The sequence below is a fragment of the Prunus persica genome, chromosome G6 (assembly GCF_000346465.2).
Source record: "Prunus persica cultivar Lovell chromosome G6, Prunus_persica_NCBIv2, whole genome shotgun sequence".
In the NCBI taxonomy this organism is placed as follows: domain Eukaryota; kingdom Viridiplantae; phylum Streptophyta; class Magnoliopsida; order Rosales; family Rosaceae; genus Prunus; species Prunus persica.
This window is the reverse complement of record NC_034014.1, coordinates 28,204,551-28,223,323: the sequence shown is the minus strand read 5'-3', so window position 1 is coordinate 28,223,323 and position 18,773 is coordinate 28,204,551. Positions and strand designations below refer to the sequence as shown.

At 37.1% G+C, this 18,773-nt stretch overlaps 2 protein-coding genes and 1 pseudogene across 4 annotated transcripts; all 3 read left to right on the top strand.

Moving 5' to 3' along the window:
* LOC18771954 (probable protein phosphatase 2C 34) lies at positions 1,040–4,462 on the top strand. Of its 2 annotated transcripts, XM_007205314.2 has the most exons (6): positions 1,040–1,462; positions 2,354–2,675; positions 2,817–3,125; positions 3,318–3,435; positions 3,538–3,761; positions 3,886–4,462. In XM_007205314.2, the coding sequence occupies exons 2-6, from the start codon at positions 2,430–2,432 to the stop codon at positions 4,108–4,110; spliced, it is 1,122 nt and encodes a 373-aa protein (XP_007205376.1). In that variant the 5' UTR covers positions 1,040–1,462; positions 2,354–2,429; the 3' UTR covers positions 4,111–4,462. The 2 variants fall into 2 exon arrangements, with proteins under 2 accessions (XP_007205376.1, XP_020422129.1); XM_020566540.1 differs by lacking the exon at positions 1,040–1,462 and having other exon boundaries at positions 1,693–2,675.
* LOC18775545 (topless-related protein 3) lies at positions 5,427–14,208 on the top strand. Of its 2 annotated transcripts, none has more exons than XM_007204891.2 (26): positions 5,427–5,527; positions 5,666–5,792; positions 6,759–6,938; positions 7,059–7,172; positions 7,759–7,917; positions 8,531–8,705; positions 8,823–8,952; positions 9,250–9,365; positions 9,507–9,642; positions 9,784–9,893; positions 10,069–10,138; positions 10,212–10,285; positions 10,374–10,469; positions 10,544–10,636; positions 10,960–11,087; positions 11,283–11,517; positions 11,612–11,782; positions 11,869–11,955; positions 12,060–12,212; positions 12,297–12,407; positions 12,503–12,682; positions 12,767–12,895; positions 13,021–13,116; positions 13,213–13,395; positions 13,476–13,651; positions 13,736–14,208. In XM_007204891.2, exons 2-26 carry the CDS (start codon positions 5,713–5,715, stop codon positions 13,956–13,958), a joined length of 3,405 nt encoding a protein of 1,134 aa, XP_007204953.1. In that variant the 5' UTR covers positions 5,427–5,527; positions 5,666–5,712; the 3' UTR covers positions 13,959–14,208. The 2 variants fall into 2 exon arrangements, with proteins under 2 accessions (XP_007204953.1, XP_020422128.1); XM_020566539.1 differs by having other exon boundaries at positions 9,247–9,365.
* Positions 14,436–17,826, top strand: LOC18775449 (annotated as a pseudogene).

The window sequence follows — 18,773 nt, the reverse complement described above, 5'->3', positions numbered from 1 at the left end:
CAGTCTCTTGACCATTTAAGCACAGTAATTGTCTATTCTAAATGTTCTTTTTACTGTGAATGATCTTCGTGGAATTATTATTTAAATAAAAATTAGAGGGAGATCTCGTAATTATTTTAACAATTAATTATGTAAAGTAAAATATCGATATTACGTGTTTGTTAGCTTAGTTGGTTACAATAAAATAACCCATGTTCCATGACCAGCTAACCAACCGTTCGTTGATTCTTGTATATAATATGGGATTTATTTTGATATAAAAAAAATTATGGGATTTATAATAAATTAACCAAAATGATTACGACGGTTTAGCAATTTTTAATCCATTTGTGTTCGTCCATGGCAGCCGCAGCTGGCCAAGATAAAGCCATGTTGTACGGTCGACGACCCTTGGGAGCATTGGGTTGATAGAGATAAACAGATTCCATACTATAAAATTAGCATGGACCGTTGGCTTTTATTTTTCTGCGATTCTTTAATAGCGTGTATGGTGTGACATTCCATTAATTTATTATTCAATTCAATTTTGTTTACACAACAAAATGTTATTTTCGTTTCAATAATTTTGATAATAGTTTTATATAAACCAAGACTGCAATGTTTTACGAATATGACATATACTTGTCTTTTGTAAATTGTATTAGTTTAAAACCGCTTATTTGGAGCTGAATGAGTCTATAGTTAAACTTTGATTTAGTTTAAATATTTTTCTCGTTCTATAAAGAATTTGTAACTCAAATGATTATAAGCAGTTACCCCTACACATGAGCTCCTCTTTTAAAATCCGCCTCCCCCAATCTCGTTCGTCTTGGTTTTCGTTTTGGCTACTAGCTAGAAATAGAAAATATTGAATATCACGGCCTAATTTCTACATCATAAATATAGAAGACAAAAATTCCCACCATATTGTAGCTACAAATTGTTGACCCAATACGAACTTGACTGCACATGTGAACAATGTATTTACACAAACAAATACGTCAAAATTAACAGAGTTATATGCATGAGTATATAAATAGGATAGGAATAAAAAAGAAAGCCTTTTGAGCTGAAAAAGCTAAAGCCTTTTTGGTTTACATCTTTTAACTGTGGCGCACACACAGGGTTTTAACATTTCATGACGTCCAGTTTGTGATTTGCTTTGAGTGTTTTGTGTATTATTGTTTGTATGCACGGCAAGCTCTGTGCTTTGTTTTCTTCTCCTCGTCAGATAAATATCACTTCATCTTCACCATTACCAAACAAAAACACAAACACATACACACACACGCGGGAGGAGAGACAGGCAGGGTGTTATGGATTCTGATCGATCTCTAACTTCACTTCCTCAAGGTCTCAGCTGGGCTCGTCGGAATTGCCACCAGTTCCGATCGGTGAAACCAGTTTTCCGGCTGCTGCCTGAGGTTCCGGCTTTCTAGCTTCTGAATTTTCTGGTCAAACTTAGCTGGATTGGATTATCAAGGTTTTACTTTGACGTCTACTTTGGTTGGTTTTTTTGGTTGGTTTATGTTTTTTGGTTGCTGAGAAATGAAAGAAAAGTTTGTTTTTTTCGGTAGCGGAGAAGTTCAAGTTGAATTCTTTTCGTTTCCTTTATGAAAGTTCCTGTGTGGGTTTTGTTTGGTAACTGAGAAAATTGGGATGGAAAAGAAAGGTGAAGCCCAACATATTTTTGTTTTGGTTATCTTTAATGGTTTTTTTTCATCTGGGTTTTCTTAGATTGCAGTAAGTTTTTTGGGCAAAGGGTTAAAAAGTTTCAAAGAGCAGAGCTTTTGCCCTTTGTAGAACCAAGAAAATGGAGGAAAGGAGAAAGAAAGAATTGATTTACTTTTTGCCAAGTTTAGACGAGTCTCTGTAGTTACTAGAAAAGATTAATATGTTCTCAATTTTTTCTTTTTAATACCAAAACCAGAGTTTTACAGAAAACATACAAAACCAAAATACCTACCTATCTCCCCTCCTTTTACCGGATTTGGGTGGCCAAACTATTAATTAATAGAATAGCATTCAAACTGTTTAGGGACTTACAAAATAAAAACTCTGAATCCAACGGTGGAATTCCACGCAAGCATGAACATTCTCTGTAATCTCTTCACCATTCAATGTCTTGTATGTATATCATATTAAATTCAAAGATTCTTACCTTTCTGAGTCAGATCATGCCCTTTTGTCAGTCACAGTACTATCACTCAAGTCAAGTTGCCTTAAACTTCTGTCAGTTCTCAGAGAAGAAAGTTAAATAAAATGGGATTCAAAACTAACAAATGTGTCAAGCATTTTCTTGGCCTCGTGCTTGTTCTTTCCAAGATCCAAAATGACTGTTATGTGATGTTTATAAATGTTCAACATTGTTCAGATTTTTTGAGTCTACAACCACAATTTGGTGACCTGGAAAAGTGGAATTGAATAGCTTGCTAGCATAGGCACAGCTAATGGGGCACTTCTCCTCCATGTTCAGTGGACTGGTGAGGTCGCTATCCATCAAGAAAGGGAAAAATAACCGTGGAAATTCTGATGCAAGAGATGCTGCTGAAGCAATGGCGAAGGAGGCGAAGAAGAATGACATGATACTGCGCTCTTCCGGGATTGTCAATGTTGATGGTTCAAACAATTTTGCTTCAGTTTTCTCAAAGAGAGGCCAGAAAGGAGTGAACCAGGACTGCTGTATTGTGTGGGAGGTAAGCAAAGGCTGCTCATTTTCTTGTTGCCAATTTAGAACTAGTAGGAAATTGGATATAAGACAAAATTAAATTTCTGGATCAGCTACATGGTGTTTGTTCTATATTGATGTATGTGAATGTTGTTTGTTTTGGTTTTAGGAATTTGGGTGCCAAGAGGACATGATGTTTTGTGGAATATTTGACGGGCATGGTCCATGGGGACATTTTGTGGCAAAAAGGATCAGAGAAACAATGCCACCCTCTTTGTTGTGTAGTTGGCAAGAGACACTAGCTCAAACTTCCCTCGATCCAGATTTGGACTTGGAATTGGATAAAAAGGGTCACCGGTTTAATATATGGAAGCATTCCTATATCAAAACTTGTGCTGCTATTGATCAGGAGCTTGATCGGCATCGTAGAATTGATTCCTTTTACAGCGGAACAACTGCCCTCTCTATTGTGAGACAGGTACTAATTTGTCATTTTCTAAGTTGTTTACTTAAGTTCTTAATAAGCTATTAACTTACTAGGTGAAGAAACTAGTTGCTGTAATGAGCCTTGACTCAGAAACTAGTTCTAATTGTTTTTGGGCTTTGTATGAGTTTGTGCAATTTTGAACAGTATTAACATGAATGTACATCCTAATTTTTGTTTGTGCAGGGTGAACTTATTTTTATAGCAAATGTTGGTGATTCTCGTGCTGTTTTGGCTACCACTTCAGAAGATGGAAGCTTAGTGCCAGTTCAGCTTACTGTTGATTTCAAGCCCAGTTTACCTCGTGAGTCTCTAATCTATATGATCTCTCTCTCAACACACAAATGGAGAAAATAACATATGGTCACACATTTTGACATTTTTTTTTCAATTTCTTTGTTTGCAGAGGAGGCGGAGCGAATAATTCAAAGCAAAGGGCGGGTGTTCTGCTTAGATGATGAACCAGGGGTGCAAAGGGTGTGGCAGCCAGATGGGGAAACACCAGGACTTGCAATGTCTAGAGCCTTTGGAGATTACTGTGTGAAGGGCTTTGGGCTCATTTCTGTGCCTGAAGTGACACAGAGAAATATAACAAGCAGAGATCAATTTGTTGTGTTGGCAACTGATGGGGTATGCACATTACTCTTCTAATGGAACTTTTCTAAATTGAAAAACAAAGCAGGAATTTGCAATATTTCAAAAAGGGTACTTAAAGTTGTTATTAAAACTTTTTTATATATATTTTTACTTGTAGGTTTGGGATGTTGTTTCAAATCAAGAAGCAGTGCAGATTGTAGGTTCAACAGCAGACAGGGCAAAGTCTGCTAAGCGTCTGGTGGAGTGTGCCGTGCATGCATGGAAGCGCAAGAGGAGGGGAATAGCAATGGATGATATTTCAGCCATTTGCCTCTTCTTTCATTCTTCCCCTTTGTCTGACCCTCAGCAAGTTCACCCAATCAGTATTGCCACACCAAAATAGCTTGCAGAAATCTTGCTCATTCTCCTTGTTTATCAAATCTTGCTCCTCCTTCTTGTTTATCATGTAACTTTGTAGTAGTTTGATTTTGGTTAGATGTTTGATTAGGAAGTTAGGCAAGCAAAAATCTTGGTTCAGATTTCAATCAACAGCTAGATGCTTCTATAGTTGTGTGCCCAATTAAGTTTCAAGATACATAGGCTTCCTATGGTAGGTATGTCCAGTGATGCCCTTATCCTACTTATGGAATGTAAACAAATGATCGGAAACGTTCAATTGTGTAGGTTCTGTTTCGAGGATTATTCATGAAAAAAATCAGGTAAATTGGAAATTATTTAATTATGCACGTTTTTTTTTTCTTCAGTTTTAACTACCTGTGTTTCTTTCCTATTTTAAATGACCAAATATCTTTGTAGTTGGACAATTTTTCCCAGAGATAACCTAAAATAGACAATTTTTATGAGCATGTGTGCATTTTGGACATCCTTAATATAGAAATATTTTCAAGATAGGTAACATATCCCAATTCAAGTACTAAATTTAATTATCTCATTCACATCTCACGTGCAAGAGGATGTGTTCAAATGAAAAAATTCGGGGTTTTATCACAGAATTTCAATTGCAGAGTTTCTGCAGATATTACGAACTTACTCATATTGCAACACATGAATGCTTATGGCATACCATTTGCAGTTATATGATCATTCACACAGGGCTCTTGGGCTGTTTTGGGAAGCATCCCATTCTTAGATGGAGGATCTGGTTGGGCTGCCTGGCCCAGAGACATAATGAGTCATTTTCTGGTTGTTCAGATAGAATTCCGGAGTGTCCTTAGAAATAGCACACAACATCAACGAGTTTTGTCTTTATACGACGCGACGAGTCGTGACTCGTGCCGACACCGAAACAGTTTGACAGCAAGTGTATATATCGAGGTACGAGCGAGTTCAAGAAACTCGCGTGTGTGAGGTAAGCATCCAGTCATGATTCACCCAATAAACAAAAACCTTATCCAAAACCAAATCTCATTTGCGGAGAACTCCAACAATCAAAATCAATTAGCGCGAGAAACTGACGACTGACTCAAACAGTTACTTTCTAAACTTTGAATTAGTTTAAAAATTGAATGCCTAAACTCGAAAGCGACAGTACAAAAAGCAAACGAATGGTGTTCGACTGGACGTGTGTACCGAATATTCACTAGATTTGAATATGTGATTTCGAATCCGCGACATCCCACACGCAATGATAAGTTAATAAGCAGACTAAATAAGTAACTGTACTTATCAATAAGTCTACTTACTTATCACTGATAGGTCAGTAGAAAAGGAAAGACCCCTGTAAATGCATCGAAGGTAGCGACTCTCTCTCTCTCTCTCTGAACGCAGTCCTTCCCTGGAACCCTAGAAATCCTCGAACGGTGAGCTTCATAAATCTTAGAAATACCGATGAATTCTTGCACTTTGAGGTTTCTCTGAACTCAGATTCGGAGCCTGAGTATGTGAACTTGCATGATTTTGGGTTCAAACGTTAATTATGTGTCTGTTTGTTTGTGCAGTCGGAGAAGGAAAGGGAAGTTTGGGTTTGAAAATTGAGAGTCGAAAAATGTCGTCTTTGAGCAGAGAATTGGTGTTTCTCATACTCCAATTCCTGGAGGAGGAGAAGTTCAAAGAGTCCGTACACAGGTAAGCTAAGATTCCCACCCTCTGTATTTATAATTGTACACGTATACGCGTAATTTATGTATGTATTTTTACATGCATGTACATAATATATACATGTACTTGTCAACCGGAGGTTGTTGTGTTGATTTTGGCTTTATGTGATGATTATGAGACTTAAATTATTTAAAGTTCATGTCTTTTCATTTTCATTGTTTTTAAACTTTAATTTTTAATGAAAGTTAGCCTATGCTTGGTTCTTGAGCGGTGATTATTTGGATTTAATTTTTCTATCCTAGCAAACTTTTTTAAGTTGTTAAAAAAATTGATAACTTCACTCCAAATGGACGCGCTAGGCTGAATTGAGGTTCATATAAGGATCATGGGTTAAGACTTTGAAAACTGGAACAATATCTATGAGTAAATTTACCTGTTTTTCGCTTGCGTCTTTCCCGGAAAAAGGTGAGAGAGCATGAACATTTTACTTAATTTGATCAAAATAGTAGCATTTGAGCTTAGTTGATTAATGAGGGTGATTTATTGGGGTCTAGAAACATAGATGCTTACAAATGAAATAATCTAAGGTTTTAGAGTCAATAATGTGTCCCTTGTCTCTCTCGCAATTAATTGAATGATAAATGATGTTGCAGTATGAGAGAAATTGAAAAAAGAAAATGATGAAAGATGAAGCTATGAATATGTGACAACTAATAGTGAAAGAGAAATACATCTAATTTGGTTTAATAAGGTTTGGTCAAGCAAGTTTTTTTGTTTAAATTGGGATATATTATGATAGCAAGATGTAATGGAAAAAAAAATAATGATAATGAGAAAAAACTCGTGTTTAACAAAAGTACCAATATAATTTCTGTGTGTGCAATTAATTTTCTTTTCTCAATTTGGAAATCCTGTTTCAACATTTTATTTTCTTTCTTACATTCCAAATTCTTCTATCTTGAAATTATTTTAATTTCAACCTATATGTTGTAGGCTTGAGAAAGAATCAGGGTTCTTTTTCAACACAAAGTACTTTGAAGAGAAAGTTCTGGCTGGAGAATGGGATGATGTAGAGAAGTACTTATCAGGATTTACAAAAGTGGATGACAACAGATACTCAATGAAGATATTTTTTGAAATAAGGAAGCAAAAATATCTTGAAGCACTTGATCGGTAATACTTGAATCTACTTTTTCTGTTTAGGGCTTTTATTTTTCTTTAAAAAACCATTTTGAGTTTATTGGGCAAGAGTATAATCTTATATTCTGTCCTTTTGTGTTTATTATGTTATAGGCAAGACAAGCCGAAGGCTGTTGAAATCTTAGTTAATGATTTGAAAGTGTTCTCCACATTTAATGAAGAACTTTACAAAGAAATCACGCAGCTTCTCACTCTTGGAAATTTCAGGTAATTTCTTGCATGTAAATAAAGAGGGTATTGATCTAGTAGCAAGGTCTACGTTGACAAATGCTTCCTCCTATGGCCTGGTTAACTGATGATGAAAATTAGGGAAAAGGGGTGAGTACTTGGATGAGGTCCCCTTGATATTTGTTGATCCGTTCAATAAAATTCGTACTTATAAAAAAAGAAAAGTTTTCATTGCTTGGAACCTTAGAGAACAAACAATTGCCCAACCAAGACTGGTTAAAGCTTGGCTTGATGGATGTAGGATTTTATTACTACAAAGCCAAAGCAGCATGTAAGACAAAAATGAATCGAGGAGTGAGTTATTTTACCTCTTCCACATTTTTTGGTCAACCAAGTGGGCCATCATGTTGTTGGAATCATACTTTAAAGGAGAGGCAATGTGTATTATGACAATGAAGTTCAAATTACCCTGCCAGATATCGTAATTGATCAGAAAAAAAAAAAGGAAAAAGAAAATGAACAGCTCTGTGGGATTGCTTGTGTTTTTATCACTTTATAACCCTAATATATGGTAATTGTAGGTAACTAGTCTTTTTTTTTTTTTTTTTTTGGAAATAACTACCAGGGAAAATGAACAGCTTTCCAAGTACGGTGACACCAAAACAGCTCGCAGCATAATGTTGATAGAGCTTAAGAAACTTATAGAAGCAAATCCCCTCTTTCGTGATAAGCTTGTTTTTCCCACTCTGAAGGCATCAAGACTGAGGACTCTGATCAATCAAAGGTGAGAGTGATATTCTTTTGGATGGACAACGCTGGGTTCCCAATTCCTTTTCCCCTCATAGGTTTTCATGTGCAGGTGTTCTAGACATTAGTTGAGTGCTGCAATGATTTTTAAAAAAATAATTCCCCATTTGATATTCTTTTTTGAATTTTAAATTTGAAGTAAATATTTTTGCCTCACTTCCCTACCTCAATAAATTAGCTAAGCTTGACTCCCTTGCTTGTACTTCAGCATTTCAATTTTCAAATAAACGCCTTCTTTATCCATTATATGTTAATTGGTTGCATTCATTCAAGCATAGGGTGCTTCTACCACTTGTGTGCACATTAATGAAGGACAAATGAATGACTGAAGCTGGTTTTATTTTGAAACTTGTACGCAATCATTAACATTTGTGTTTTCTTGTTTCCTTTCTCTTCTTCCCAAAAGGGAAAAAATTATAAGCTAGTGGAGGCTATTGTGCTTCTTTTGTGTCATATATCAGTCCTCAGCCCGGGTAAGGGTAGGAGGGCTAGTGGAGTTCTTTTAACATTTTCTTATTCTAAAGTTAGCATATTGGTTCAGATTATTGTGCTAAGCCAATCATTGTCTGATATCTGATACTTCTTTGTAGTTTGAACTGGCAGCACCAGTTATGCAAGAATCCAAGACCAAACCCCGACATCAAGACTTTGTTCACAGATCATACGTGTGCACCTCCCAATGGTCCTCATACTACTACACCCGTCACTCTTCCTGTTGCTGCAGTTGCAAAACCTGCTGCTTATCCCTCACTTGGAGCTCATGGTGTATGATATTATACATAGAAGCTTTGATCTTTATTCAATTTTCCTTCTTGATTATATGTCAGAGATATAAATTTAAATGTTGACTAGTAAATGTCTTGTTTCCTTTACTGTGTACAGCCCTTTCCGGTCACTGCAGCCACTGCTAATGCTAATGCTTTAGCAGGTTGGATGGTCAATGCCTCAGTCTCTTCATCTGTGCAAGCAGCCGTTGTTACTGCATCATCCATACCTGTTCCACAGAACCAAGGTGAGAACTTGAGTTGCATTTTTTAAAATCACTTTTCTGTACATTGTTGTTTGAGTTTCATATTGTGGAATATACTTCGGATAATTTCAAGTTTCAGTTCCGTAGCTGAGGAAAATTGGATGGTCTTAGCATTTCTAGGTTTAATGGTACACTACACGTTCTAGTATTATTCAATTGATTACATGGTCAAAAGGGTTTTAAGTTTTGTTTTTATGAGTTATGAAGTCCCCTCTCTGCTTATTTACTCATTTCCTTAGTTTCTCTATGTTTTAACAATCTAGTTTTTCAATTAAGCAGTTGCAATCTTGAAACGTCCAAGAACACCTCCAGCAACCCCAGGTATGGTTGATTATCAGAGTGCTGATCATGAACAACTTATGAAACGATTGCGACCTGCTCAATCTATTGGGGAGGTAATCTAGACAATATTTTGTTTAGTATCTAAGTTTGGAATATTTTTGCATTTTTTCTGTGTGATACTGAAAGTATATTAGGACTGGTTTACTTTGCAATTGTTACTAATGTTGGCATTCTTGTCACCGTTTTACTTATAGGTTATATATCCAACATCTAGACAGCAAGCTTCTTGGTCACCAGACGACCTACCCAGAACAGTGGCTTTTACCTTGCATCAAGGATCCAGTGTCACAAGCATGGACTTTCATCCGTCTAACCATACATTGTTGCTAGGTGTGATTGTTTGTCGTTGTGTTTGGCTTTTAAAGTTCGAGTAATATTATAAATAAGGCCCTATTTAAATAGGTTGCCTTGCCCCTGGGCTTTCTTCCATTCTCTTCTGAGTCTTCTATAACTTTATTTTATGTCTGGCAGTTGGTTCTAATAATGGTGACATTACTCTTTGGGAACTTCTGTTGCGTGAGAGGTTGGTTTCAAAGCCATTCAAGATATGGGATATGACAAAATGTTCATTGCAATTTCAGGTCATCTTTTAGTCTTTTTTTTTTTTGGAGGGTTAAGATTTGATTTGGTATTAAATTTTTATGGTCTAGTGTTAATTAAAGCCATGTGATGGAAGCACTTTTGGTCTTGCCTATACTTTAGTATAGTTTTCAGATATTTAAAACGTACGTATTTAACAGTTTAGTTTTTGTACAGGCCACAATTGTCAAAGACACCCCGATTTCTGTCAGCCGTGTTACATGGAGTCCTGATGGGAGCTTTGTGGGTAGGTACATTTTGAAGATTGAAATTATTTCTTGAAGAGTTGTATGTATATCTTATTGTTTTACTTGCTACAGGGGTTGCATTTACCAAACATTTGATTCACTTGTATGCTTATCATGGATCTAATGATCTACGCCAACATGTGGAGGTGATATGATATTATGATAATTTTTCAGATTGATAAGAAAGCTAAATTTATAACTGCTGCTCAAATTTTATCCCTTTTATTTTTGCAGGTTGACGCCCATAATGGTGCTGTGAATGACTTAGCTTTTGCTCATCCAAATAAACAACTGTGTGTTGTGACCTGTGGAGATGATAAGCTAATAAAGGTAGAATTATAATTCTCATCACAAGATTTAATTTAATTACAAAGTTTCCACTTTATCTAAACGAAGTGAAACAGGTATGGGATTTAACAGGACGAAAACTATATAACTTTGAAGGTCATGATGCACCCGTCTATTCAGTCTGTCCTCATCACAAGGAGAACATTCAGGTATGTTTGCAAAATGGAGAAAGCATTTGTTTTGTTGATCAATTTGTTATTAGTGTTTGGAAGCAAATGCTTTTGTGTAAGTTTACCTTAAAATTTATATAAGTTTTCTCATTTACTGAATTTTGAGAATTTAGACACAAGTATATAGGAATAAGATAACATTCTTTATGGATTTTACTTATCTGAAAACTAATTGCTTAGATTTATCACCCGAGGGTCTCTTTTTGAAACTTTTTTGAATGTTTGACTTGAGTACCCTGCTTCCTTGTCATCTACTTTTCTCATCACCATGTGCAATAAGAAGTGTACTTCTGAAATTTCAGTTCATATTTTCAACTGCTATTGATGGAAAAATAAAGGCCTGGCTGTACGACAATTTGGGTTCTAGAGTTGACTATGATGCTCCTGGCCAGTGGTGTACGACAATGCTATACAGTGCTGATGGAAGTCGGTATGAAAATTTTAAAATATGGACCTCTACAAATTGAGTATTTAGTAAAAAAATTTATTACTCCTTTTTCTGTTATTATCTCGCAGTTTTGACAAACGTATGAGTCAGTTGAAATGTCTTGTCAAAACTTATGTGAGTGCCATCATTTCATATTATCCTATAGATTGATTATTATTATTATTATCATCATTTCAGATTGTTCTCTTGCGGAACAAGTAAAGAGGGAGAATCATTTCTAGTTGAATGGAATGAAAGTGAAGGAGCAATAAAGAGAACATATTCTGGATTCAGAAAGAAATCAGCAGGGGTTGTGCAGTTCGACACAACACAGAATCATTTTTTGGCTGTGGGTGAAGATAGCCAAATAAAGTTTTGGGATATGGACAATAACAACATTCTGACTAGCACAGATGCAGAGGGTGGACTTCCGGTCAGTATTTTGTTATAATTTCTAGTTTATTTCTTAAACTCCCCTCCCCTGGATGTCGATTTAGGGCATGATATCATTATATTATATTTTTCAGAGCCAACCTCGCTTGAGATTCAACAGAGAAGGAAATCTTCTTGCTGTCACAACAGCAGACAATGGATTCAAAATACTTGCAAATGCTGTTGGAGTTAAAACGCTGAAACTTATGGAGTCCACCACATCTTTTGAGGGACTAAGGCCTCCCATTGAATCTACTGTTATCAAGGTTTTAATCATTTATTTGGCCGTGTTTTTGTTATAATTTTTTTTCTTCATTACATCTTCAAGACCGTATTATTTGTGTCTAAATAGGCATCTGGCTCGCCGTCTGTTACAAATGTTAGTGCGGTCAATTGTAAAGTGGAAAGGAGCTCTCCTGTTAGGTCTACACCAATTCTTGTATGTCAGTTGATCTTTCTAAATGTTTTTTCTTTTTATTTATTTTCAAATATTCTTTGTAAAGTGGCATAGCATTCATTTGATTATTTTGGCTCTATTTCAAGCTTGGAATTGATCACATGAGTAGAAGTTTCGAAAAAATGAGAAGTCTGGATGATGCAATTGATAAATCCAAGATCTGGCAGTTGACTGACATTCAGGATTGTGCACAGTGCCGGCTAGCTACCATGCCTGACACAACAGATACTTCCAGCAAGGTGTGTTAAGTATTTCATGCTTATCACATTCTATTGTGACATTTATATGCCATGATATTCTTAAACCATTGCATTTAAATTTAGGTTATTCGACTCCTATACACAAATTCTGGTACTGGCATTTTGGCACTTGGGTCAAATGGCGTGCAGAAGCTGTGGAAGTGGGTCCGTAATGAACAAAATCCAAGTGGAAAGGTAATCGCTAACCTAGAAGAAGTGTTCAATCATCTGTTTTTCCTCTCTTTTCCATCTAGTTCAGTGCATCTTCTGAAGTTTGTTGGTGTTTAAAGGCCACTGCCAGTGTTGTTCCACAGCATTGGCAACCAAACAGTGGTCTTCTTATGACTAATGATGTCACAGGTGTTGACCTTGAAGAAGCAGTTCCATGCATAGCACTCTCAAAGAATGACTCTTATGTAATGTCAGCTTGTGGTGGAAAGGTCTCATTATTTAACATGATGACATTTAAGGTAAATCGACATACAATCTAGAAAATTTTCAAAATATTGGGATCCTTTTTTATGGTTAACCATATGAGTTTCTTTGAGTTGTAGGTAATGACAACATTCATGGCACCTCCTCCTGCATCCACCTTCATAGCATTCCATCCTCTGGATAATAACATCATAGCCATTGGAATGGAAGATTCTACCATCCACATTTACAATGTTAGACTTGATGAGGTAATTACTTATCAGTTTCATCTCCATTTCATATGCTTTAATCTTATTTTCTTTCTTGCCTCAAAACTATGAATTCCATATGTTGCATTGCTAAAGACCTTACATGATTTATCTGTTAATTTTAGGTGAGATCAAAAATGAAGGGTCACCAGAAGCGGGTTACTGGTTTAGCTTTCTCAACCAATCTTAATATACTCGTTTCGTCCGGTTCTGATGCTCAAGTAAGTAAATTATTTGGTTATTTTGATAAAATGCCCAGTAACCCATTGGCGTTGTCTTTTCCAAATCTAAACTATACATTTAACTGCAACCTGCAGCTCTGTGTGTGGAGCATTGATACATGGGAGAAGAGGAAATCAGTTGCAATACATATACCTTCTGGAAAGGCACCTGCTGGTGACACTCGAGTGCAATTCCATTCTGACCAAATTCGCTTGCTGGTGGTTCATGACACGCAACTAGCCATATATGATGCCTCAAAGATGGATTGCATCCGACAGGTAGAAAGTTTACTCTGATGTTTTAGTTAAACCAGGGATGATCCTAGATTTGTTACTATAATTTTGTTCTTCCATCTCAGTGGCTTCCACAAGATGTACTTCCTGCACCCATATCTTATGCAGCATACTCCTGCAACAGTCAACTAGTATATGCTGCCTTTTCTGACAGTAACATAGGGGTGTTTGATGCTGATACCTTAAGACTTAGATGCCGCATTGCTCCATCAGCATACCTATCCCAAGCAGTCTTGAATGGGTAAGCTGTGGAGAACTTACCATGAATTTTTAAGGTTCTTGATCCGATCTTTTTTAACTAATCCTGCCGTGTGCTACATTGTAGAAGCCAAGCTGTGTACCCGCTTGTTGTTGCAGTACATCCACAAGAACCCAACCAGTTTGCTGTCGGGTTGGGCGATGGCTCTGTTAAAGTTATTGAGCCCACCGAATCAGAGGGGAAGTGGGGATCGTCCCCGCCTGTTGAGAACGGAACACTTAATGGAAGAGCGGGATCGTCATCGACCACCAGCAACCACACACACGATCAAATACAAAGACGAGAATAGTTTTAAGTTCTTAGGACATGTCCTGAGCTGTAATTTCTCAGTATAGAATCTTAGGTTTTCAGTTGCTCATTTGTCCCTTATCAAAAAGATAAGTTTGGATGTAGGTTGATATGTGGATAGAGACTAGGGACACATTTAGTAGTTGTAACTCATAATTCAGAGGCCAAGGAAAATGGTCATCTCACAAACGAATGTGTTTTTTTGTATGATGTTTGGTTATCTATCTATTGGTTCTTGTTTCCCATAAAAATGCTTGCATATGAAACTACAAGGCTCAACGGTCAACCAACAAGTTGATGTGAAATTACAAGAACACCCTTAATCTATAGCTCAACGGGTTTTAGTGGTATAGCTTTGAGGCAAAGTAAACGACACGTCGTTTTAGACATGGCGGGAATAATTCCTTTTCAATCCAAAACGCACCGTCCAACTCCCTCAGACTATATTCAATGTCTCTATTTATCTCTATCTCACACTCTGATTTTAGGGTTAGGGTTTATTTGCCCCTCTCACGCTTCGTCCACTTTCCATTTCAATTTCTCTCCTCTTCCGGCTATGGCGAACCGTACAGATCCGTCCGCAAAGAGCATAAGGGGGATGAACCCGCAGAACCTAGTGGAGAATATCGTACGGTCGAAGATATACCAGAACACGTACCTGGAAGGAGCAGTGCTTCGGGTTGACGGCCGAAACCCTAGTGGACAAAGCCATGGAGCTCGACCACATCGGTGGGACCTTCGGAGGGAACCGTAAGCCCACGCCTTTCATGTGCCACGTGATGAAGATGCTTCAGATCCAGCCCGCGAAGGAGATCGTTATCGAGTTCATAAAAAACGACGACTACAAGTGAGTTTTACTGTCCAGTTAACTAATTGCTTTTGATAGTAACTGTAATTGGTTTTGGACGTGCTTATGTTATGTGATTGACAATGTGCATGCTCTGTTAGTTGGGAGAATTTGTGTTGAAGGGAAAGGAAGGGGAATTTGGAGTTTTGTGGTTTTTGCTGAGAAACCCTAATCCGAAAAGTGTGTTTTAGACGTTGAATTATTTCAGATGCGGAATGAAATATTTTGGGTGGTTTGGCTATGTGGTAGTATGAAAGGAATATTATTGTTTTGCTTTATGTGAAAAATGTAGGAGATATATCTGATATTCTTTGTTGTGTTAGGTGGTGGTAAAGGAAGGATACGGGAAATAATAGGGTCTTGTTATATGAAGAGGAAATTGGTGATTTCCTGTTTTTGAATTTTTGCTTAGAAAGGTCGAAACAGTAAGGGTTGGGATAATAGTGCAAGTTGGTTTGGTAGGGTGGAGATTGTTTTTGTTATGTTCTTGTTGAAGTAGCTTTATGATTCTTAATGCTGAATATATATATATTTTTCACATTTCATGTGGACATGGAGCATTTTTTCTTATAGTATCTTTCCAAAAGTTAACATTTATTATGTGCATTTCAAATATGTCTGGATACTTGGTGCATTTTATTTGCGTCTTACGGGCACCGAGACTGATGTGTACCAGTACCTAGAGCCTCTGTACAATGACTATCGGAAGTTGAGGAGAAATTTGGCTGACGGGAGTAAGTTATGATCATCTCTGAAGTTTGCATTGATTAACATACTTACTATTGGATTTTAATGAGAATGCTAATTATTTCTTGCTCTAATTGTATCAGATTATGCCTTGACGCATGTGGATGAGGTTATTGATGAACTTCTGACAAAAGATTACTCATGTGACATTGCGATGCCAAGAATTAAGAAAAGGTGGTTGTTTATTGGAATAAAAATTTCCTAGTTGATTTTATCATGGTGACTTTTGTTTTTTGTTTTTACTATAGACATAGTTGAATATCCTCACCCTTCTTTACGTTTGGAATGCATCTTGGCCCCTTGTATCTCTCCCCTGTTCTAGGTTTCCATGAGGTCCAATTTAACTTCTACAATTTTAGGTTTATGTATGTAATTTCTTTCTATATTCACACAGATGGACTCTGGAAGCAACTGGTTCATTGGAACGCAGGAAAAGTGCATTGGAGGAGGACTTTGAGGAGAAGGGAGAGAAAGAGGAGAACGATCAACTTGATGGAGTGGATGATGAAGTCCATGGTAGGGATTATTATCGTGGCCGAAGCCCTGTAAGGGAAAGGGACAGGGGTAGAAGACGCGACAGTCACACATACAGGTTCGTTTCTCTGTTTGTTTGTAGCATGTGATTTGTTTTTTAGACATGGAAGTAATGTTTATGTTGGTCACTGACTGATGTTTCTTTGTAATATTTTTGTATATTTTTTTAACATAGTAAGGTACAGTACAGACTCCTTGAATCATGATAATTGACTGAGAATGAACAATTTTCTTTTATACAAATTTTTTATGTTTACCATATATTAATTCTGACAAATAACTGGATTGTGTGTGTGTGTGTGTGTGTGTGTGTGTGTGTGTGTGTGTGTTGGTCGGTTGGGATGAAGGCTTGGTTAATAGCTCTGGGAATTAGATTGGTTGGGTTCTTATTCTTTGTGTTATTGTGTGTGAGTGGAGATATTTTGGATCTTCAGGTGATTTCTGAACTAAACTGAATGTTCTCTTCTCTCTTTTTTCTTTTTGGGGTGTGGGGGAAGTAAAATTTTGTTGAAAATCAAGCTGAGAGCATGGAGTAATAGAATGAGAGGCAAAAGAAAAGAAAATAAAGCAAGTCTAAACTGATTTTTTTTCCTTTTATAAATGAGTGTCTGGGTAAACACGAAATCCATTCAAGTTATCTCAACGGATTTTCATTTGGGTTCTGCCTGTCTTTGGATGAACCAGTCTTGTAGCTGTTGTGGGAAATTTATTAGACTTTTACGTCATAAAAATAATGACTTTTAAAGTGGAAGCTGTTGTCTGACTATTCAAATTCAGACTAGTACATTCATATGTCATTGAAGTTTCTACCATTGAATTTTAAGCCATAGGTGTTATATAATGGCTTCCTATAGTGATATCCCTCCAGGTTTCTCTGCACTGACAGTGTGCAGTGAGAAGTATGATGGATCATACATTTTTCCTGCAGTGTAAATATGGTTCCCTGGTCAGTTGTGTCTTTTCTTATTTTGCATTTGGAGTTAATTCCGCAAAGTTGGTTAATTGAATGCCTTTGGTTCTTTTTCTGGGAAGCCCTGTGGTTGATTTCATTTGTAAATGTCGAATTCTACCATATAGTTACTGTTTGTTACAAAGGATTGAAACTGTCATCTTGAAGCTAACACTGCCATTTCTGTTTCCTTATTTACTCCCATAAAACAGGGACCACGATTATGACAGAGACTATGATAGGAATAGAGACTATGACAGGGAACACGGACATGGACGAGAAAGAGATAGGGATCGTGACTGTTATCGACTAAGAGATGACAAGGATCATGGTCACGATAGGGAGCGGGATAGGCAAAAGAGGGATTGTGGCAGGAGGAGGAGCTATTCAAGGAGCAGAAGTCGGAGTAGGGATCATGAGGGTCAGGATAATCGCAAAAGACATGGCCGCAGCAGCATGAGTCCCAGGAGACAGGATGGGCATGATGAGCATGGCACTTGTGAGGAGTCAAAGAAGAAGAAAGAAAAGAAGGAGAAGAAGACTGATGGGACAGACCATCCAGATCCAGATATTGCTGAAGTGAACAGGCTCCGTGCATCTCTTGGATTGAAACCTCTGAAGATGTGATAATGTTGGTTGACTAGTTCATGTTAATGTGAATGTATTTCAACCGTCTTTGGATTTCTGAACCTTTTACAGCTAGTGCTTTCAGTATCTCCTGTACATCCATTACTTGAGTTCATATAAAGATCATTTTTACTGACTGTTCAGGCAGTCATTTTTCAGGATAAAGTATAACTCTTGGTTTTGTGTACAGCATTGGTATGGACCAAAACAAATGCCGTGCATTTGTGAAAGCATTAACAATATAACAAGAGCTAAATACTTTTATAAGAAGAAACATGCAAAATCTTTACATCTAACAAGAACACGGGTCTTGAACATAAAAAAATAAAAATAAATAACACGAGTAAATTGAAAAGAAAACAGAATCATGAAGGGTACAAATACCAATATCATGGCATGATCTCAGTTATCAAAATGCCATTTTCATCATACTGAAGGGTGCCAGATAAACTCAGTGGTCTGCACTTGCTTCCCATTAGAATCCTTTTCTTGCATAACTCTTGGGCACCTCTTTCTTCCATAGCTTTGCTATCTTCTTGCTTTGAATTATCTTCCCAATCGATCTGCCTACTTACCATTTTCGTTAGGGACCTTGCCATTCTCGACTTCCAGCGATTAGTTGGCATGAATTTTGATGGAACCAAATTCAAGTTACCTGAACTTTCTTGCTCCCCAATCACCCTGAAAGTAGCATGAGCAACACCAATATCAACTCGTTCAGCATTATCACCTTTGATATAACAAAAAGGTGCACATAGGTTAGTATCATCATCGTTGGCTCTGCTGTTGCACTTGGTTTTGCTTTTCATGAAACTTCTGCCATTGGAGGAAGACTTTTTCTCTGGTGATTTGATCTTCATGTTGCCAAATGCATAGGTGAAGAGGGAACTGATTTTCCTCGGCAGAAGCTTTCTGGGTTTGTTCCTGAGTTTCTCCTTCTCCTTCGTGCAATGCTGCTTATTATATCCTCCATCGATGTTCTTGCGGCACCCATAGTCAAATCGTTTTTGCATGGTCTTGGCTAGCAATTTGGGGACCTTAATCCTTATCTTTGGCTGACGAATAGTGATCCTAATAAAATATGACAGCGGAGGGCGTTGTGGTATATTTCT